This window comes from Hakea prostrata, chromosome 5, assembly GCF_041222555.1.
Source record: "Hakea prostrata isolate BN-2017 chromosome 5, UWA_Hpros_2, whole genome shotgun sequence".
NCBI classification, from domain to species: domain Eukaryota; kingdom Viridiplantae; phylum Streptophyta; class Magnoliopsida; order Proteales; family Proteaceae; genus Hakea; species Hakea prostrata.
The window spans coordinates 16,279,590-16,295,816 of record NC_142604.1 but is presented as its reverse complement, the minus strand read 5'-3'; the positions used below and the strand labels follow the sequence as shown (position 1 = coordinate 16,295,816).

General features: G+C 36.2%; 1 protein-coding gene across 1 annotated transcript; it reads right to left on the bottom strand.

Moving 5' to 3' along the window:
• Positions 1 to 1,162: 1,162 nt before the first annotated feature.
• On the bottom strand, positions 1,163 to 10,199 carry LOC149015441 (uncharacterized). Its single transcript, XM_089155754.1, has 12 exons — positions 9,793 to 10,199; positions 9,473 to 9,692; positions 9,172 to 9,372; positions 8,970 to 9,040; positions 8,705 to 8,867; positions 7,571 to 8,164; positions 3,610 to 3,990; positions 3,433 to 3,508; positions 3,279 to 3,342; positions 1,981 to 2,116; positions 1,736 to 1,849; positions 1,163 to 1,647 (listed from the first exon to the last, which is right to left on the bottom strand). Exons 1-12 carry the CDS (start codon positions 10,143 to 10,145, stop codon positions 1,582 to 1,584), a joined length of 2,439 nt encoding a protein of 812 aa, XP_089011880.1. The 5' UTR covers positions 10,146 to 10,199; the 3' UTR covers positions 1,163 to 1,581.
• Positions 10,200 to 16,227: the final 6,028 nt, after the last annotated feature.

The window sequence follows — 16,227 nt, the reverse complement described above, 5'->3', positions numbered from 1 at the left end:
ATAACTGATTTCAATTGGCAACCTCTGTGATGATGTATCCATGTGTTGGGTTTGTTCCTGGGTTCCAAACAAACTCACTATGTGAAACTCCTCAATTAATTGAGTCTATGCACCCTGAATCACTTTACTGTTTTCAATATAACTCCTGGAGTCTACTCCGGATATGAACTATGGTTCTGATTTTCCATGGCTGCATCACAACAGCATTGATGGGGATTACAGTGATAAGATTAGAGTACATTTTATCAAAACAAGCTTACCTATGGGCAAAAGCTATTCTAGTCACTAACTTGCAGAGACATTACTACTTCCCAGTGAGGAACAATTTCTATTTCCTGCAAGGGTTGTAGAGGTATTGCCTTCGCATATTTATAACATTTTGACAGGTTATATATCTATGGGATTTTAAAATGATGAAAAGAAAGGCAACATAATCTCCTTGGAGACAATCTTGTTAATTCCTTTGATTAATTATGCATGTAAGTTGTTTTATCGTGCTTGGATGAGCAAAACAACACTATGAAGAGACAAACATAAAAAGGTGCACTAACAAAAATAATGGCATCAAGAAAGAATCAAACGTCACAAAAAGATGCCTCTACAATCATAATACAATGAATAACACCTTAACTGGTAAACCATGTAGACAGCTGATCCAACTAAGTTTCTCATCCCCTCTCTCCCTCTGCCATCCCTACCTCTCCTATCCTTTTGCAGCTACCTATTTCTTCATACCAAGTATTCAGCCAGTAAAGTGATGATCAAAGATTGTATTCTGAATTGCTTTATCTTTAATGCTTGATTAACACTTGATGATGAGCAAAATTTTCTCACTTTCCCATCAAAGGGTGTGGATATCAATTTCCTTTTATGGGTATCATCATTGGATTGTGAATTCTACAGATAAATTAGGTTTGCAGGGAAGGAGCCATATCGGAAAAAATTCATGCTCAAACTTGAGTTCCCATTTTCTTGGAGAGAGTTTGGTCGATCAGGTCTCAAACTATATTTTTCAACCATGCTTCTGTTGCCCTTTGGGTTGATGACAGGTTTAGTGAGTACTAAATTCCTTGAGATAAGTGACTTGGTAAGGGGGTTGTTGAAGACTGTAAGGGGCAAGAAACGCCTAAGCCACCATTGAAGCTGCCTGAAAATGTCAAGTAAGTAAAATTTCCTTGCCCATATATTCCAAGGAAAAGTTATACATACAATATTTTACATGGAAACAAATGTAACCTAAGGTCAACATTTCAGCATTTACAAGTGCAGGCCAACTTAAATATTGTAAGGCTTCAATGTAACTCAACTCCTCCCTCTCTCACACACACACACACAAAAAAAGCACTTCATCTTATGTATGGTATGAAATGCTCTCCCATATCTTTTTTTCTTTTTCTTTTTCTTTTTTTCTTTTTTTTTCTTCGACCAAGAAAAAGATAAAAGATATGGTACAGCATTTCGATTTCTTGTTCCTAAGTTTTAAATAAACAAGAACCAGTGGGTTTCCAACCATGCAGTACAGAGAATATGCCTTTGGTGTATCCCTGTGAGCATCTTAATGTTCCTTCTATGCCCAGGCATTTAGTGAATCCAGGACACGCCCAACATCTTAGCCATGAAACTATAGCGGTCAGCAGCTTCATCAATCTGCAGTTAAGAACCAAACCCAATACTCATCATGTCCAACTTTGAACTACCCATTATTTCAAATTTTAATTTGGTGCAAATCGGTTACCAATTTCTGGGTTGGCCGTCCAGCCCCATGTCCAGCTTTGCAGTCAATGCGACCAACAATTGGGTTGATTTGGGGACTTTTCTCCAAGCTTGTGCAGAGGATATACTGCAAAGTCTGATATCGAAAAGAAGGCAAATAAGATGAGAAAGTGTGAGGACATGAAGAAATGCAAACTTGACTTCCACATATGTATAGCGGAACCAAATATAGCAGTGACAAAGCTGCTATGATAATGGAGAACTTACTGCCAATAACTTCAATGAGTGTAATGGCACAACACGATCATCATGGTCTGCTGTCAAAAGCATGGTAGATGGGTACTGACATGTCTTATCTTGCAGTTTTTCCCATGGTCTTTTGACATTATGAAGGGGGGAGTACCTGAGAAAGGAACAATAACATTAAATCATACACATCAAAAGGTCTCAATAGTTCACATAGTGAAAATTTCAGTACTTGATAACCATTAGCCAGGTTAGAAGAAAGACAATTGGAAATTATGAATTATATCATACAGAGGGTAAAAGTGCACTCAGCTCATAATGTTACAGATTCTGACAGAGGAACAATCACACTAAGCCTTACACATCCAAAGGTTTAAATAGCTTACAGGATAAAGACTTCAGTACAAGAGAACAATTAAATGGGTTACAAAAAAAAGAGAATCATACATTTCCAAGCTCAACTTTTCTTTTCCTATCTTGGTTATTTAAAACAAAGGTCATAGTTGTGCCCCTCTAATTTCATAGGATGACAATATGGATCACATAAAATGACAACAGAAGGAATGTTCCGAAACTAAAACTTTCAAGATGAAGTACATCCATACATTTATTAGAAATTACTCCTTGTACTAACAATGGTATACTGAAAGTACTGTTAGGAGAAACTAGATTTGTGCCCCTAAATATAAGGCTGCCATAGTCCTATTTATCTGCCATAACGCAGCATTCAATTGTTTTATGTATGTTGTTCCAGTCATCAAGCAATATGGTATCAGCCTAAATGGAAAAATGCTGATACAAAGCATCAGCAAATGATTGGAAAGCCAACTTTGGACGATTCGCAGTGCGCAATACGTGCAGCATACAGAGGGTAAACCTTTCTCTGCAACCATCATATTGGAGCTGTCAGCCCTTCATATTGCCTCGATGGTATGTTAGGGAGGCCTCCCATGGCCAGGTAAAGAACTACACTATACACTGAAAAAGTTTCTTCAACTGTGCAGTCAAGAGATTCCATCTTGACTTTTCCTCTTTTCTTTTCGTTTTTTTTGGTGGGGGGTGGGGGGTTGAGAGTGATATGAGCACAGGTTACAGTTTGAAAGACATATTAAGTTGCCCAATTCCCCTTCCTCCTTTATGCCACTCATTGTTTTTGGTCTCACAAATATGAGACTACGAATTTCATAAGCCCTGGATTATAATATGGAACAACAGAGTTTAATATTTATCAAGAATTTAGAACTCAGATATAGAATACTATCAAACCAATGAATATTGGCATCCAAGACTAGAAAAAATTTCCACAAAAGGTTCCTTACTTGATAAGCCAGTGGAATTCTTCCTCCTTCTCTGAACAACCATAATCAGAAGTCCAAGCATGGCCTAAAAAACGACAGGTAACTCGCCAGTAAGTACCAAACAATTGGAGAGACAGAGAGGGAGACAGAGCAATGAAAATAAGAGTAACCCAACCTATAGTGAACTTGTGAAATCGCAGCATATCCATGACGCCAACATGAGCTAAAGCACAGCCAAAAAGATCTGGTCGCTGCCACACAAAATTTGGCAATTTCAGTGATGACTTTTCCTTATGTATCACATAAGTGCAAAGAATGGACAGCAATCGTGTCATCCTTGAGAGGTCCATACCTGATTTATGCAAGCTGCAACAAGAAGACCACCATTGCTTCCGCCTTCAATGCACAGCTTTTTGGGCTGGGTATAACCTGCTGACACAAGAAATTCTGCAGCAGAAATAAAATCATCAAAGCAGTTTTGCTTTTTTCCAAGTGATCCCGCTTTATGCCACTCTTCTCCATACTCGCCACCACCACGGATGTTTGCAACACAAAAGACAGCACCTAAATGCCTAGAAAGAACGATGCGATTGACAGTGAACACTGGTGTAAGGCTAACGTTAAATCCACCATAACCATACAGCAAGCATGGATTCAATCCATCCAGACGAATGTTCTTCTTGGACACAATGAACATAGGTATCTTTGTACCATCCTTGCTAGCCACAAAAACCTGGAACAAAAATTTAATCAGAAAGAATAAATATGATGCTGATGATAAAAGAGAATAGACCCATGAAGAAAAAAGTGGGAAATGAGAGTGAGAGATTCTTTTTATGATGAAGAAAAGTAGTGGTGGAGAAAAAAAGGAAAATGATATTCTACACCAACACTTATGGTATAACTCAATGAAACCTTGACCACAAAGGCAGCAAATTGTAACTTATTTGAAGCATCCGATCAGATGCTTGTTGAAGGATAAAAAGACAGTATGGGGATCTCTTATATGCAGATCCAGCACCAAATTGAGTTATTTTCCCTTGGAATTAACCTAGGTTTGAGAGATGTCAGTGTTGGGCCTTTGTTCTAAAGATTTATTTGGTAAAGGACCTAGACTATGGGCCCAGAAAACAAGTACCAGATTGAGAACGAGAATTGGAGAAACAACTGGTCTGGGTTTCAAGTCAGACCCCTTATTTACCCGACTCCCAAATCCGTCTCCTCTCCTTTTCACTCCTGAAAATCCTATTAGCAACAACCAGTCTGGGTTTCATTGGAGAAAGGAGGTTGAGCAGAGGAGATGTTTAAAAAAGAAGAAGCCCCAATGTGAAAAAGAATTCAACTGTCAAATTCATTAGAAATCGGAGGGAGAAATACGTTTCAGATTTTCTCATAGAACTGGAGATCCCCATGGTGGAAGAAAGAGTAAATGAAGAATCTTACCGCGCCTCAAGAATGGAAACTGGCCAAAGTGTTGCAAAACCTGATGAATATTCCAAGGCAACAACAATAGCAACCCACACAGATATGAATGGCAAAAGCCTAGGGACACGAGACTTAAAAGCTAAGGCTTGGTAGATTTGATCGACATTTTGTACTAGGTAGGTGTCCAAAACAAATTCAAAGTTAAAATCAACGGATCAAGAAGGGTTTATTTTCTTCTTTTTTCATTTTTGCCCTTCCTAAGATCATTAAATTAGAAATCACAATTGGAAAATGGGGTCGAATCGGCTTTGCTAGAACTTTATCGATAACTTCTTTTACAACAACCTAAAATAAGAATAAAAAGGATCGAATGAGTGTCTGCGAGAGAGAGAGAACCGATGAAGGTTCCTCACAAGACGATGTGAACATCAGGAATGCTAAGGCAATTAATATTTTCAAATTAGAACATATACCTCGAGAAGGGCGTTAAGTGAGAGAGCATATAGGAGCTTGGGGTGAAAGAGAGGATTTGGTTGCAGAGACGGTTCTAGGAGCAGCTAATGCAGGCAGAAGACGTGAAGGACGAGGCTGGTAACCTCGAGAGGATGTCTCGGAGAATTTCATCTCCAATTGAAGCAAAGCACCAACCCTTCTCAATGGAGCTTGCCGAGCATGCTTCTAATGCTGGTTTCCGAAACAGAGTTCAGATAATTCTTCCCCTTGAAACTCCATAGCTTCGACTTGTTCTCCATCTCCTCCGCTCAACCTCCTTTCTCCAATGAAACCCAAAAGGTTGTTGCTAATAGGATTTTAAGGTGTGAAGAGGAGAGGAGACGGATTTGGGAGTCAGGTAAATGAGGGGTCTGATTTTGTAAATTAGTAAAACTTTAAACCCTTAAAATGCAAAAATAAAAACTAATATTTATAAGTAAACCCCCGCCATTTGATTCTCAACTGTTTGATCTTATTTTGATTACGTGTCACAATCACCACTGTTGGCAGCAGCCAACAGCGGCTGCTGCAAATAAAAATCCATAAAATTTCCCCTTTTTCTGAATAAAAATGTTCAACTTAAATTCCAAAATATATAGCCATCAGTTCAGGCCACAAATTCCAACTAGAATCACCCGATCCACTTCGATCCTTGTTAGAGCTTCATTTATCCATTAAAACCATAACGGCTTCTAAAACCCCGAACCCCTGAAATTTAACTTTCCAGCCATTCTAGTCACCAGGACTCATAAATATTTTGAGGATATCTCCATCACAGTCCCTAGACTAGATCCAAAACCCAGCCCCCAACTCCCAGACGCTTTAGTCCATAATTTTAGGAATTGAGACTCAACCATCCAAAATTGGGGATTGAACCCTTCTCTCGAGTCTCAACTTCTCGCACAGTATAACCAGGTTTCATCCTAATCTGAAACCTAAGAACCCTACTTCCAAATACTTGACCTTCAATCCTATTGAGGCGACATCAATCTCACTGGTTAAGATTTCTCCCTGCGTGTCCGCAAGAAGAGTTATTAAAAGGAGATCTCCAACAGGATGAAGCAGAGCTTTAGAAACCCAAAAATTCATGGCAGACAACCCATTCTAGAAAGGCCAGAAATGGGCCATCAACCAGCCTTCACTCCAACTTCTCAACACAAAGCTCCACAACATTAAGTACACCAAAATGAAAGTCCCATATTGGAAAAAGAAAAACACCCAAGCTACCTATGAGCAAACGTAAGATCCGTCTTACAAGCATACTGAAAGAGACAAATTATAGAATCTGAAGAATTTATATTAGAGTTAACCAGATTCCTTGGTAATGTAGTATTGTATTTGATTGATCAAAATAACAGCCAAATAGGACCTTTCCCAAGGAATCAATTTCAGATTTGATCGACTTTAAGATGAAATAGAATTCAGATGTGAACGAGGGCTGAAACTAGAGTGGCATTATAAGGATAATAGCATAACAATATGGGCTGAATAGATCTTCAAAACAGGGGCAGAACTATGATGAAGAAATTCAAAGGACAACATAAGGGAATTAAGAATAACAATGTAACACCCGGGCTTCACACCGCAAGGTGGATCGATTGGATCGAACACCAATCTACCTTGATCAAACACAAGGACTCTCCACAGAGAATGAATGCTACAAAGCAGTTTGATTTCAATTGATGAGTTGTGTCTTCACCTCTTACATAAGTCTCTTAATTAAATAAGTCTATTAATAACTCAATTGCTACCTAACTCTTGACAAAGGAAAACTCCTTTAACAATGAGTTCTTTTATTTTTAAACCACAGCCCCTTTTATTGACTTTTCAAAAACTAGACTTGGGCTTGGGTTTAAACTATGAAGAGAAAAATATGTGGGCTAAGTGGCTAACTTTAACCCACTAAAATAGTCCTAACCATGAAAGCCATGGCTGATTTGGGTGATAGCTTTAGGCCTTTGATGAGCCTGACCCAATGGGCTTCTTCTTTATTAAATATGCCTTCAATTTAGCATCACTTGGTAGACTGCAGACCATGAGTTCTTTCATTTCTTGGAATAGTAAGATGGCCCTTCACAGAATGCCATGGAGCATGATAATCTGTGGCATTGGTACCATGTACCTTCTAATTATCTATTCTCTACAAGACCAGAAAGTTTATGACAGGTTCTTATTGTTCCTCAGTGCAATGACTGCTTAGATACTTAGCTCCTTTCTAATTATTTATCATCTATAAAGCCAGTTCTCTAATAAGTTCTTATCATTCATCAACCAAAAGAGTGCACTAGATGAATTAGCCTCTCCCAAAACATGAAAAAGAGAGGTGTGTGTGGGGGGGGGGGGGGGGGGTGCACTAGTTAATAATCATCAAGATGTGAATAGCACATTCAATGTACCTGATTAACTCGAAACTCCGAACGATCAAATCCTGGGACCACAATTTCTCTAAATATTTTCATCTCTGGAACCTCAGTCTTTAAGTTGCATCGATAAATAATACCAGGAGTGAGGAAGCTAGTGAATCCAATAAAAACTTCAGAGTCTTTACGCCTACCAGTAATCCCAAAAACTGTGCCAATATCAATTGGCAAATGATGTACCAATGATCCAGTTTCCAACTCTCTCACCTGCAGAACATACTTGACATCACTCAAGTAACTGACCAGAATTTGGTTACCATTAACAGCACACGCTGATTGAAGCACATCTCTCTCAGATTCTTCGAGGATATCAGTCCAAATGGTCGGTTCCCTCAGATCCACTCGGACCAACTTATATTTGGGAGCTTCTTTATTCGTCAGAAAGGTGAATATGGTGCCATCATTTGCAACAGCTCGATAACTTGCTTCAAAATTGTCAATAAGTTTAGCAAAAGGGAGCATTTCATCTCTCTCCTTAAAACCTTCAAGCCCTCTAGGTTGCAAAGACAAGTCACAGTAGTAAAGTTTGTTGACAGGATCACAGCCCTCCTCAATGTATAGAAGAACAAACTGCAAAGTAAAACATATTATTAAGTCAAAATGGAGAATCAGTACACCAAATTTCTGCAATCTTCAGGTAAAATTATGGTTGTGTATGATTTCCAAGAAATCACATAAGGCAGCTTCAATTGTTGATGGTAAGCAATTAGACTTGATCATTTCATTTTATATAACCCATCATGCAGTCTCTGTATCTACAGTACAGAAACCAGAAAACCAAGTCTTCGGGTTGGGGGAAATAACATTATTTTCCCTCTAGTGATAAATGGAAGAAGCTGTGTAGGTGGACTTGCTCTGGTTGCATAAATTTCCCCCAAACGGCAAGGCAAAAATAAGGACCATTTCGAAAATGAAATTTCAAGATGACAACGGTAGCAATTTATCCTCCTCTGTACCAAAAAAACCCGTCAATTTTCCAGGCTACTTTGATACAGGCGATAAGAAAGCAATCAAATCACTATTGCCTCGACAAATAAGTACTCCACCCTATAAACCACAAGATTACACAATAAACTAATGTAGAGTGGCGCCAGAAAATTGGAATGTTACCTTCCCATCGTCCATTACTCGAGCTTCGAACATATATTTTGGGTTTTGAGGATCCTTCCAACACAAAACATCTTGGGATTGGTCTGTACCCAAGAAATGATAGTAGAGCTCATGGTTAAGGTTGACATTTGTTTCGGTTCCAGCATCTATTTGCTCTCCTTCCCTACAACACGGTACACATTATTCTTGCAGAGCCATAAATCCTAAAACAGTAAGAACAATCTGAGCTTCTTAGCATGAGTACTAAAATAGAAGCACAACTCACTTGGGAGCTGGATAGCGGCTGTAGAAGAAACCTTTGCTATCGTGTGTCCAACTAATAGATGAAAACTTAACCTGGGACAAGTTTAAAAAGTGTTAAAAACATCTAGTGCAAACTGCAAACCCACCAGCAAAAATCTCATCTTCAGTCTTTGAATTACATGTACTTAGGTGATACTTGGGGATTGATAAGTCATAATGCTCACCCACGACAGAGTATCAGGCTCCACAGTCTTGTCCTCGATCCGCATAACTTTAATCGTCACCCAATCACTGCCGCTGGAGCTAAGCCCATAAGCCAGGTACTTGGCATCCTCACTGACAGCATACACATTAAGAGCAACTGTTCCATCGTCACTAAGCCCATTTGGGTCAAGCAATACTTCTGCTTTGCCATCCAAACTATCCTGAAAGAAGAAATCCTAAATGAGAATGACAAAAAAGAGTGCTTCCCACCACACCCATTGACCCATTTCCCCTAACAACTCCTGTGCTTGAGCAGCCAACCTGCACATAGAGGATATATTGTGGTTGAAGCCCTGTGTTATGAGAGTAAAAATACTTATTCCCTCGCTTAAACGGAGCACCATATCGAGGATGATCAAATAATTTGGTAATTTGTTGGCGAATCTTCTCACGAGTATCACACGTTTGAAGCAATGATTCAGTCAGACTAGCTTGCTTCTGGACGAAATCTTTGACTTCGTCGGCATCTGGGTCCTCAAGCCTAACCACAAAAAACAAACCAGAAGGAAAAATGAAGCTGTTCCCAACTTACAATACATCACAATGAGCAAGAGATGTTCTTCCATTACAGTATTTAGTACCATCGATAAGGATCAGAGATTTCAACACCATGATGATCGTCCACAATCGATTCGTCCCTTCGAGCGAAAGGATAACGTAAGGATAGCTCTTCTGTGGCAGACAAGGAGCCCATCTTGTCAGTGTCAATGTACGAGTGCGATGAGAGAGACCTTGATGAAGCAGAGAAGAAGACAAAGGGAGAAGAACAAGGAAGGTGCAGATGAGCAGGGAAAGAGTAAGATTTAGTCTGTTTACTAGTAACAATGGAGAAGATACGATGCGGTAGTGGACGGCACACTTTAAAAGGAAGAAGAGGTGAAGCGATGTCGTGAGCATGGCGGGCGTATGAAAACATTTTTGTGCAGATTTCCATGGCCGTTGTCCGTTCAAGGCTTTACACGCAATGATGCAAGGAGAAAACACCGCTTTCAAGATTTTCGGCGGGAAAAATGGCGTTAGGGTGTCGCCATTTATGTTGTGCATGTCTCCATTTTTTGCCTTTTTTACCCTCCTTGTTTTTAAATTTTCTTTTCCTATCTTAACCTGTTTGTCTTTATTCTTTTGTTTATAAATTTTTTTTGGCTATCTTAACCTGTCTGTCTTTATTCTTTCCTATAAAATGAGGTCACGATCTCCCCAGGGAATTAATGGACAGGGCATTTCATAAATAAATAAATAATGGATAAAAGTCATAGAACATTCAATGGCTCTCATCTTATTTTTTATTTTTTATTTTGGTATATGCTCTCATTTTATCATCAGAGAACAACCAATGGAAATCAACGGTCTTATCTCAGAAAAAGAAAGAAAAAAATGGAAATCAAAGGAAAATTCACAATCGAGGATTCTAAGTCTCTTAAATTCCATACATGAGGAATCGATGTAGAAACCTCTAGTGTTTCAATTTTAGTGTACTTTTCAGTTGGGTTGTGAAGGTACACTTGCAAGTGATGAACTTGAATAGACAAGTGCTCTAGAATTCTTTTTTTTTTTTTTTTTTTTTTAAATAAAGAATTTTTTTTACACCACATCTATTATTATTAGAGGGAAACTACTGGCCACTCATTATTATACTACAATTTTTTTTTTGGAAGAATATTATATTACAAATTACGTGACACTCACTTGGAAAATTACAAATTATCTACAATTAAGTTTTGTTGTTAAATGGTGGATAAAATTACTTAAATACCCTTATCCCCATTTAAGTCATTTAAAATGATCTTATCCAATCTTTAGATAGGACCCATCTTCTACTTACATTTTTGGTCTCTCTCTTTAAAACTAGAAGTACGTCTCTGTCTCTCTCTTTAAAACCATAAGCAAATTCTTTCAATCCCAACCAAAAGATTAATTTGGAAGCAAATGAATCCTTAAAACATATATCTGTCTCTAGCCGAATCCTTACAAAGAGGCGAAAACAAGGAAAAAAAAATCATCTGTTGTGCACAGTACAGCAATGCATTTAGATGCCAAACAATAGGCTGAAATTTAAAAAGTCCAAAATAGACTTGTAATTTTTTTGATTTTCAGTCTATTATTTGGCATCTAAATGCACTGTTGTACCTAGCAGCTAACTGTGTACAACAGATGATGTTTTCCCGAAAACAAGGCAGACTTAAAACTAAACCTCAGAAAAAGACAGTGGAAAGACGCGAAAACAAGACAGATCAGATTGCCTCCACCTCCTCAAATAGCCAAATTCAACAGGCTCTAGCCTCCACCTCCTCAACATCTCAATGCGACTGCTACTGTTAAAAATCAATTTGGTGAAGAAGATCGGATTTTTGTTTGCTACCATAGCCATTATATTGCAGGTCACTATGATGGGGTTTCTAGTTCTTTAGAGACAACAAATTACCAAGTTTGATAAACGTCAAACTAGCTTTGTTGATTTATTTGGAGTAAAAGATTTATATATGTTGTTCACCATGGTGTGATGCTTCCCAAATGCACATCTTTGAGTTTCATCCATTAATTGGGATTGGAACTTTTCTCTCATTTATGGGCGAACGGAGAAGGTTAGATGGATGTTTGATTATCTGGGGCAGGCTGTCTCCATTCTGTAAATTGATAACATTGATTAACATTTTGAAAAACAACTTTGTGGATTGAGTTACAACCAAAGCCAAAAGAATCTTTGGCTTTCTAATCGCATTGCATTTGTGAAAGGTGAGTCAATTTCATTACTCATTAACTTATAAATTATGAAACTTCTTGTGAAATACTTGTTAAGGTTATCTTAAATAATATGTAGGTATGGATTAATTATTAGGGTTAATAATTGATGGGGTCTCAATGTATTTGGCTAATGTACTGCCATTGGGTTTGAGAATGTTCAAATCGATCCATTGTAGAAGTTGACTACGGTTTGGAATTGCTATTATAAATAACTATGATAGGGTCCCTCTAATTACTTAAGTCTTTTGTTCACTTTATAGGTTTTAGTATTTAAGATTTTGATTAATTTTTTTCAACATATGTTTGGTGTGAACTATACACTAATTCTTTTGAATATTATATTGTATTATAGTTCTCGTATGAATTTTATTAGAGTTTTGAGAAAAATGTATAGATAATTAAACAATTAGTATCAGAGTCTTCCCTAAAAACTATAATCATTGATTATATGATTATTTTTTCAGTTATGATCAATTATGTTGTTCATTTTGGTTAAATTTATTTATTTTATCTCGATTGAAATTTGCTGGAAAAGACACAGTGTAAGCGGGAAAAAATCAGCATTTGTCCGTTCTTTTTTTTTTGTTTTTGCCCCCTTGAGTTGGTAACTCCTTGATAATGTGTTAAAAGTTTAGGGGGTTAGAATTATCTCATGAAATTTAAGCCCAGACTAGTTTCTCTATAAAACTATTATATATAATTATTATAGTAGAGCTTGGTAAGGAAGAAAGCTGTTTTTCATTTTGAATAAATTTGTTTATCCCCACAAACCCTAGCGAATTGAATAATCATGCATGTTTCTCAAGGTACCATTACATTGGAACTTGAAATCGGTTTGATTAATTCGATCAATTGTTTCTTAATTTGAATTAAAATATTTGCATTCAGTTTTTAATGCTGATGGTGAAAAATTCTAGTTTTATCAATAATTGCTAGTTGAAGTTGTATACGTACATATGTGACTGAACATTTGGAGATATTAAAATATTACATTTTAAAAATATAATTTAAAAAATATTTTTTAATATTTATCAATAAAAAATTGTATGAGTTGACGTGTTAAAGAAGGAAAGTTATTCAAAAAGTTATTTCTTTATTGGATTTTAAAAGAATATATATAAAATTCAATGACTGAGTAGAGAATCGGCGTTGACTAGCCAATACACGTTAAAGATTCTATCAACAATCCGTTGGCACCTGCCATATATTCTATCTAGACTTGTCGAAATTTTGCTGGCACCTTTCCATTGATAATTCTACTATACCCATAGGTGATAAAGAAAGATTTAAAATAAAATCAATTTGGTTCTACTTTAAATTTTTTATCTATAAATTATTAATAAAAATATGTTTGGTTTTATTTATAGTTTTGCTTTTATAAATAGTTAAACAGAAACAAATTTTCTAAAACAAAAGTGTTATGGAAACATTTTTGCATAGTTTTTTGTGCTATAGAAACATTTCTGAAATATATTTTTGCGTCACAATATTATTTCATAATTAAATAAGTTAATTTCTTAGATTTTATAAGTTTTTTTTTTAATAATTTTTTTGATTGTGTATTAACTCCTCAGTTGATTGTGTTTTATACTAATATATTGTGTGTATTTTTGTATTCCGATTACAAATTTTGGATGAAAATAATAAGAGGGATGTAATCCACCGAAGTGGCATCACGCCACTTTCTTATTATCTGTCATAGTAGTAAAAATTTGGTGACATTTGCCAAAAAAATAATATCATCTAAATAATGATAATATATGCACTCAAATGGGAATAAATAATAATTTAAGGAATTTCATTTACCCAAAAAATAATGAAATTTTCGAAGATTATTGTTGCATTCGTTTTTTAAAAGTAGGCTAATACATTAAGATATTTTGAAAAGCATACTCTAGGAGTTTCTTATCACCCCAAAGGTGAAAGAAAATTTTGAAAGTTATTGTTATGACGTAATATTTGCAATATTAAATGTAAGGCTTTGTAATTTAACCCAAATGTTGAGATATTATTAGATTGGTTCAAGTTGGCTAAAGTTTTTTGTCTTTAGCATATTTGGTATGATGTGTTTTTTCATACATGTATATATATAAGGGTGACATGTTATTCTTATTTCGTATAATTATGATATAATTGCTTGAATATCTTTGTTGTGCTTTCACTTATGTTGCTCATTTGAACATTTATTTTTCCCTAAAGATGTTTGCTCAAGCTACTGCTTTGGCTACAATCCCTGCTCTTTCTGTGAACAACTATAAAATATGGGTAGATGAACTAAATGTTACATTAGGATTGCGTGACTATGATGTGGCTCTTAAAGAGCCAAAGTCCGTTAGTCTTACCACTGCAAGTACACCTGAGGATAAGCTAAAACATAAAGAATAGATGACGACCAACAATAAAAATTGAATAATAATGAAAAAAATTCATCCCTAAATCCATGTGTGATAGTGTGGAAATGAATAACACTACATTAGAATATCTTATAGAGATAAAAACAATGTTTGAGTTGTCACAAAATGATGATAAAGGAAAACTGATGTCCAAGTTGACTTCATCTACATTTGATGGTACAAGAAGTGTTAGAGAATATATTTTGAAGATGTATTATACAACAAATAAATTAAAATAATTTGGGACAACAATTGAAGATGAATTTATAGTACATCTTGCTATCAAATTTCTTCCAAAGTCATACGCTACTCTTAGAATTTTACTCAACGTGCAAACAAAGGAAAAGACAATGAAAGACCACATTTCCATATGTGCTCAAGAAGAAAAAGGCAAGAAAATGACAAAAATTGAGACTATAAATCTGGTTGAAAACAAACAAAATTCTTTCAAAAAAAACAAGTATCATCCCTATAACAATGAAAATAATAACTATAGAAGTATTATGAGTTGTCGGTGTGAGTCGGTGTGATAAAAAATAACATTTTAAAAGAGACTGTAATGCACGTAAATCTTGGCTAGAGAAGAAAGACACTAAGGATGAGAAGAAAGAGTAATCAACGAGATGAAATCTATTTCCTTTAGTAGTTTTTATATATTTTGATAATTGAACTTATTCATTCATATTATTGTAATTTGACAGTTTAATTAATCTTATCATTTGTTTTTAATTAAATTTATGTTTGTTTTGTAATAACCCCCACATTTCTAACTCGGGATTCGTAATGCGGACCAAGATATCTGAAGATCCAGACGGAATAAATTGTGGAGTATCTGAATTGAAGTCCATGATCCATACCTTGAGTCCATGGATCTAGATTCCACCAATGAAGAACATGCCTTACTAGGAATCCGAAGAAGAACCCGTAGATTCCTTGATGGACTAGGAAAGTGGTTTACCAGTCAGAGTCAAGTTGTGTTTGAAGATGTATGAGATCAAAGTAAGAACATCCCCCCATGTTGTTTAGGATTAGGTTAGTATTGGGGATCAACCAGCTGAATAAAGCACCCCAAGATGGAGCTAATGGGGGGGAGGGAGATTGATCAACCAACCACCCCAAACGACCTCCCAGGTTTGCTTGTGGGAATTAAACCCTAATTTGCTCCCGTCCACTATAAATAAGTAACCTCAACATTTTCTCTCATTATTATATTTGGTATTACTGATGTGGACAGTTAGGAGTCAAAGAACACATGTGGGAAGGTGAAGGAAAAGTGATTTGCAAGAAATATCCAATCCCTCGTCAGTTTAGCGAATCTTTCGGAGGTAAGTTGATCTCATGCCCTCTATATCCTTTCCTCATCTCTTTGAATGATGTGAATCCATCCTCCTTGATTGGTGGTAAGTTATTTGCAATGATTTTATCCTTCCATCAATGATCTTGATTAGATCATATCCGAAAACGGATCCTTGCATCCGAATAAATGATTGATTTGATTAAATGAGTGATGTGGTTATTGAATCATTAAAATTCTAGGGCTTTGGATTGTGATGGTGATGTTAGCTCCTTAATGACAAGATTCAGATTTAGATTATCCCAAAATTGAATTAAAATTGAAAAATTAAAAGTCAAAATTTTTGACTTGAGTTGTTGTTTGGAATAGTGGTGATCACTTAGGGTGGTCAATTATCCAACCAACCACCATAAGCGATCGGCTGAGTCACGGTAGGCCAATCAAGTTAATTGATGCTCTATTTTGATTCTTGTCCTTAATGTATTTTTATAATCTTATTCTAGGTAGTCTCTAAAGTTCTCTAGAATTGTTGTGGGTGAGGTCTAACTACACTTTAGTAAGCTTTTACAATTCTACAAGTAATGATA

Coding starts and splice junctions, on each gene's coding strand:
- LOC149015441 (XM_089155754.1), bottom strand. CDS start 10,145: ATGGAAATCTGCACAAAAATGTTTTCATACGCCCGCCATGCTCACGAC. Junction 8,165..8,704: donor GAGTAATGGACGATGGGAAG/GTAACATTCCAA, acceptor TTTACTTTGCAG/TTTGTTCTTCTATACATTGA. Junction 1,850..1,980: donor ACTCATTGAAGTTATTGGCA/GTAAGTTCTCCA, acceptor TTTCGATATCAG/ACTTTGCAGTATATCCTCTG.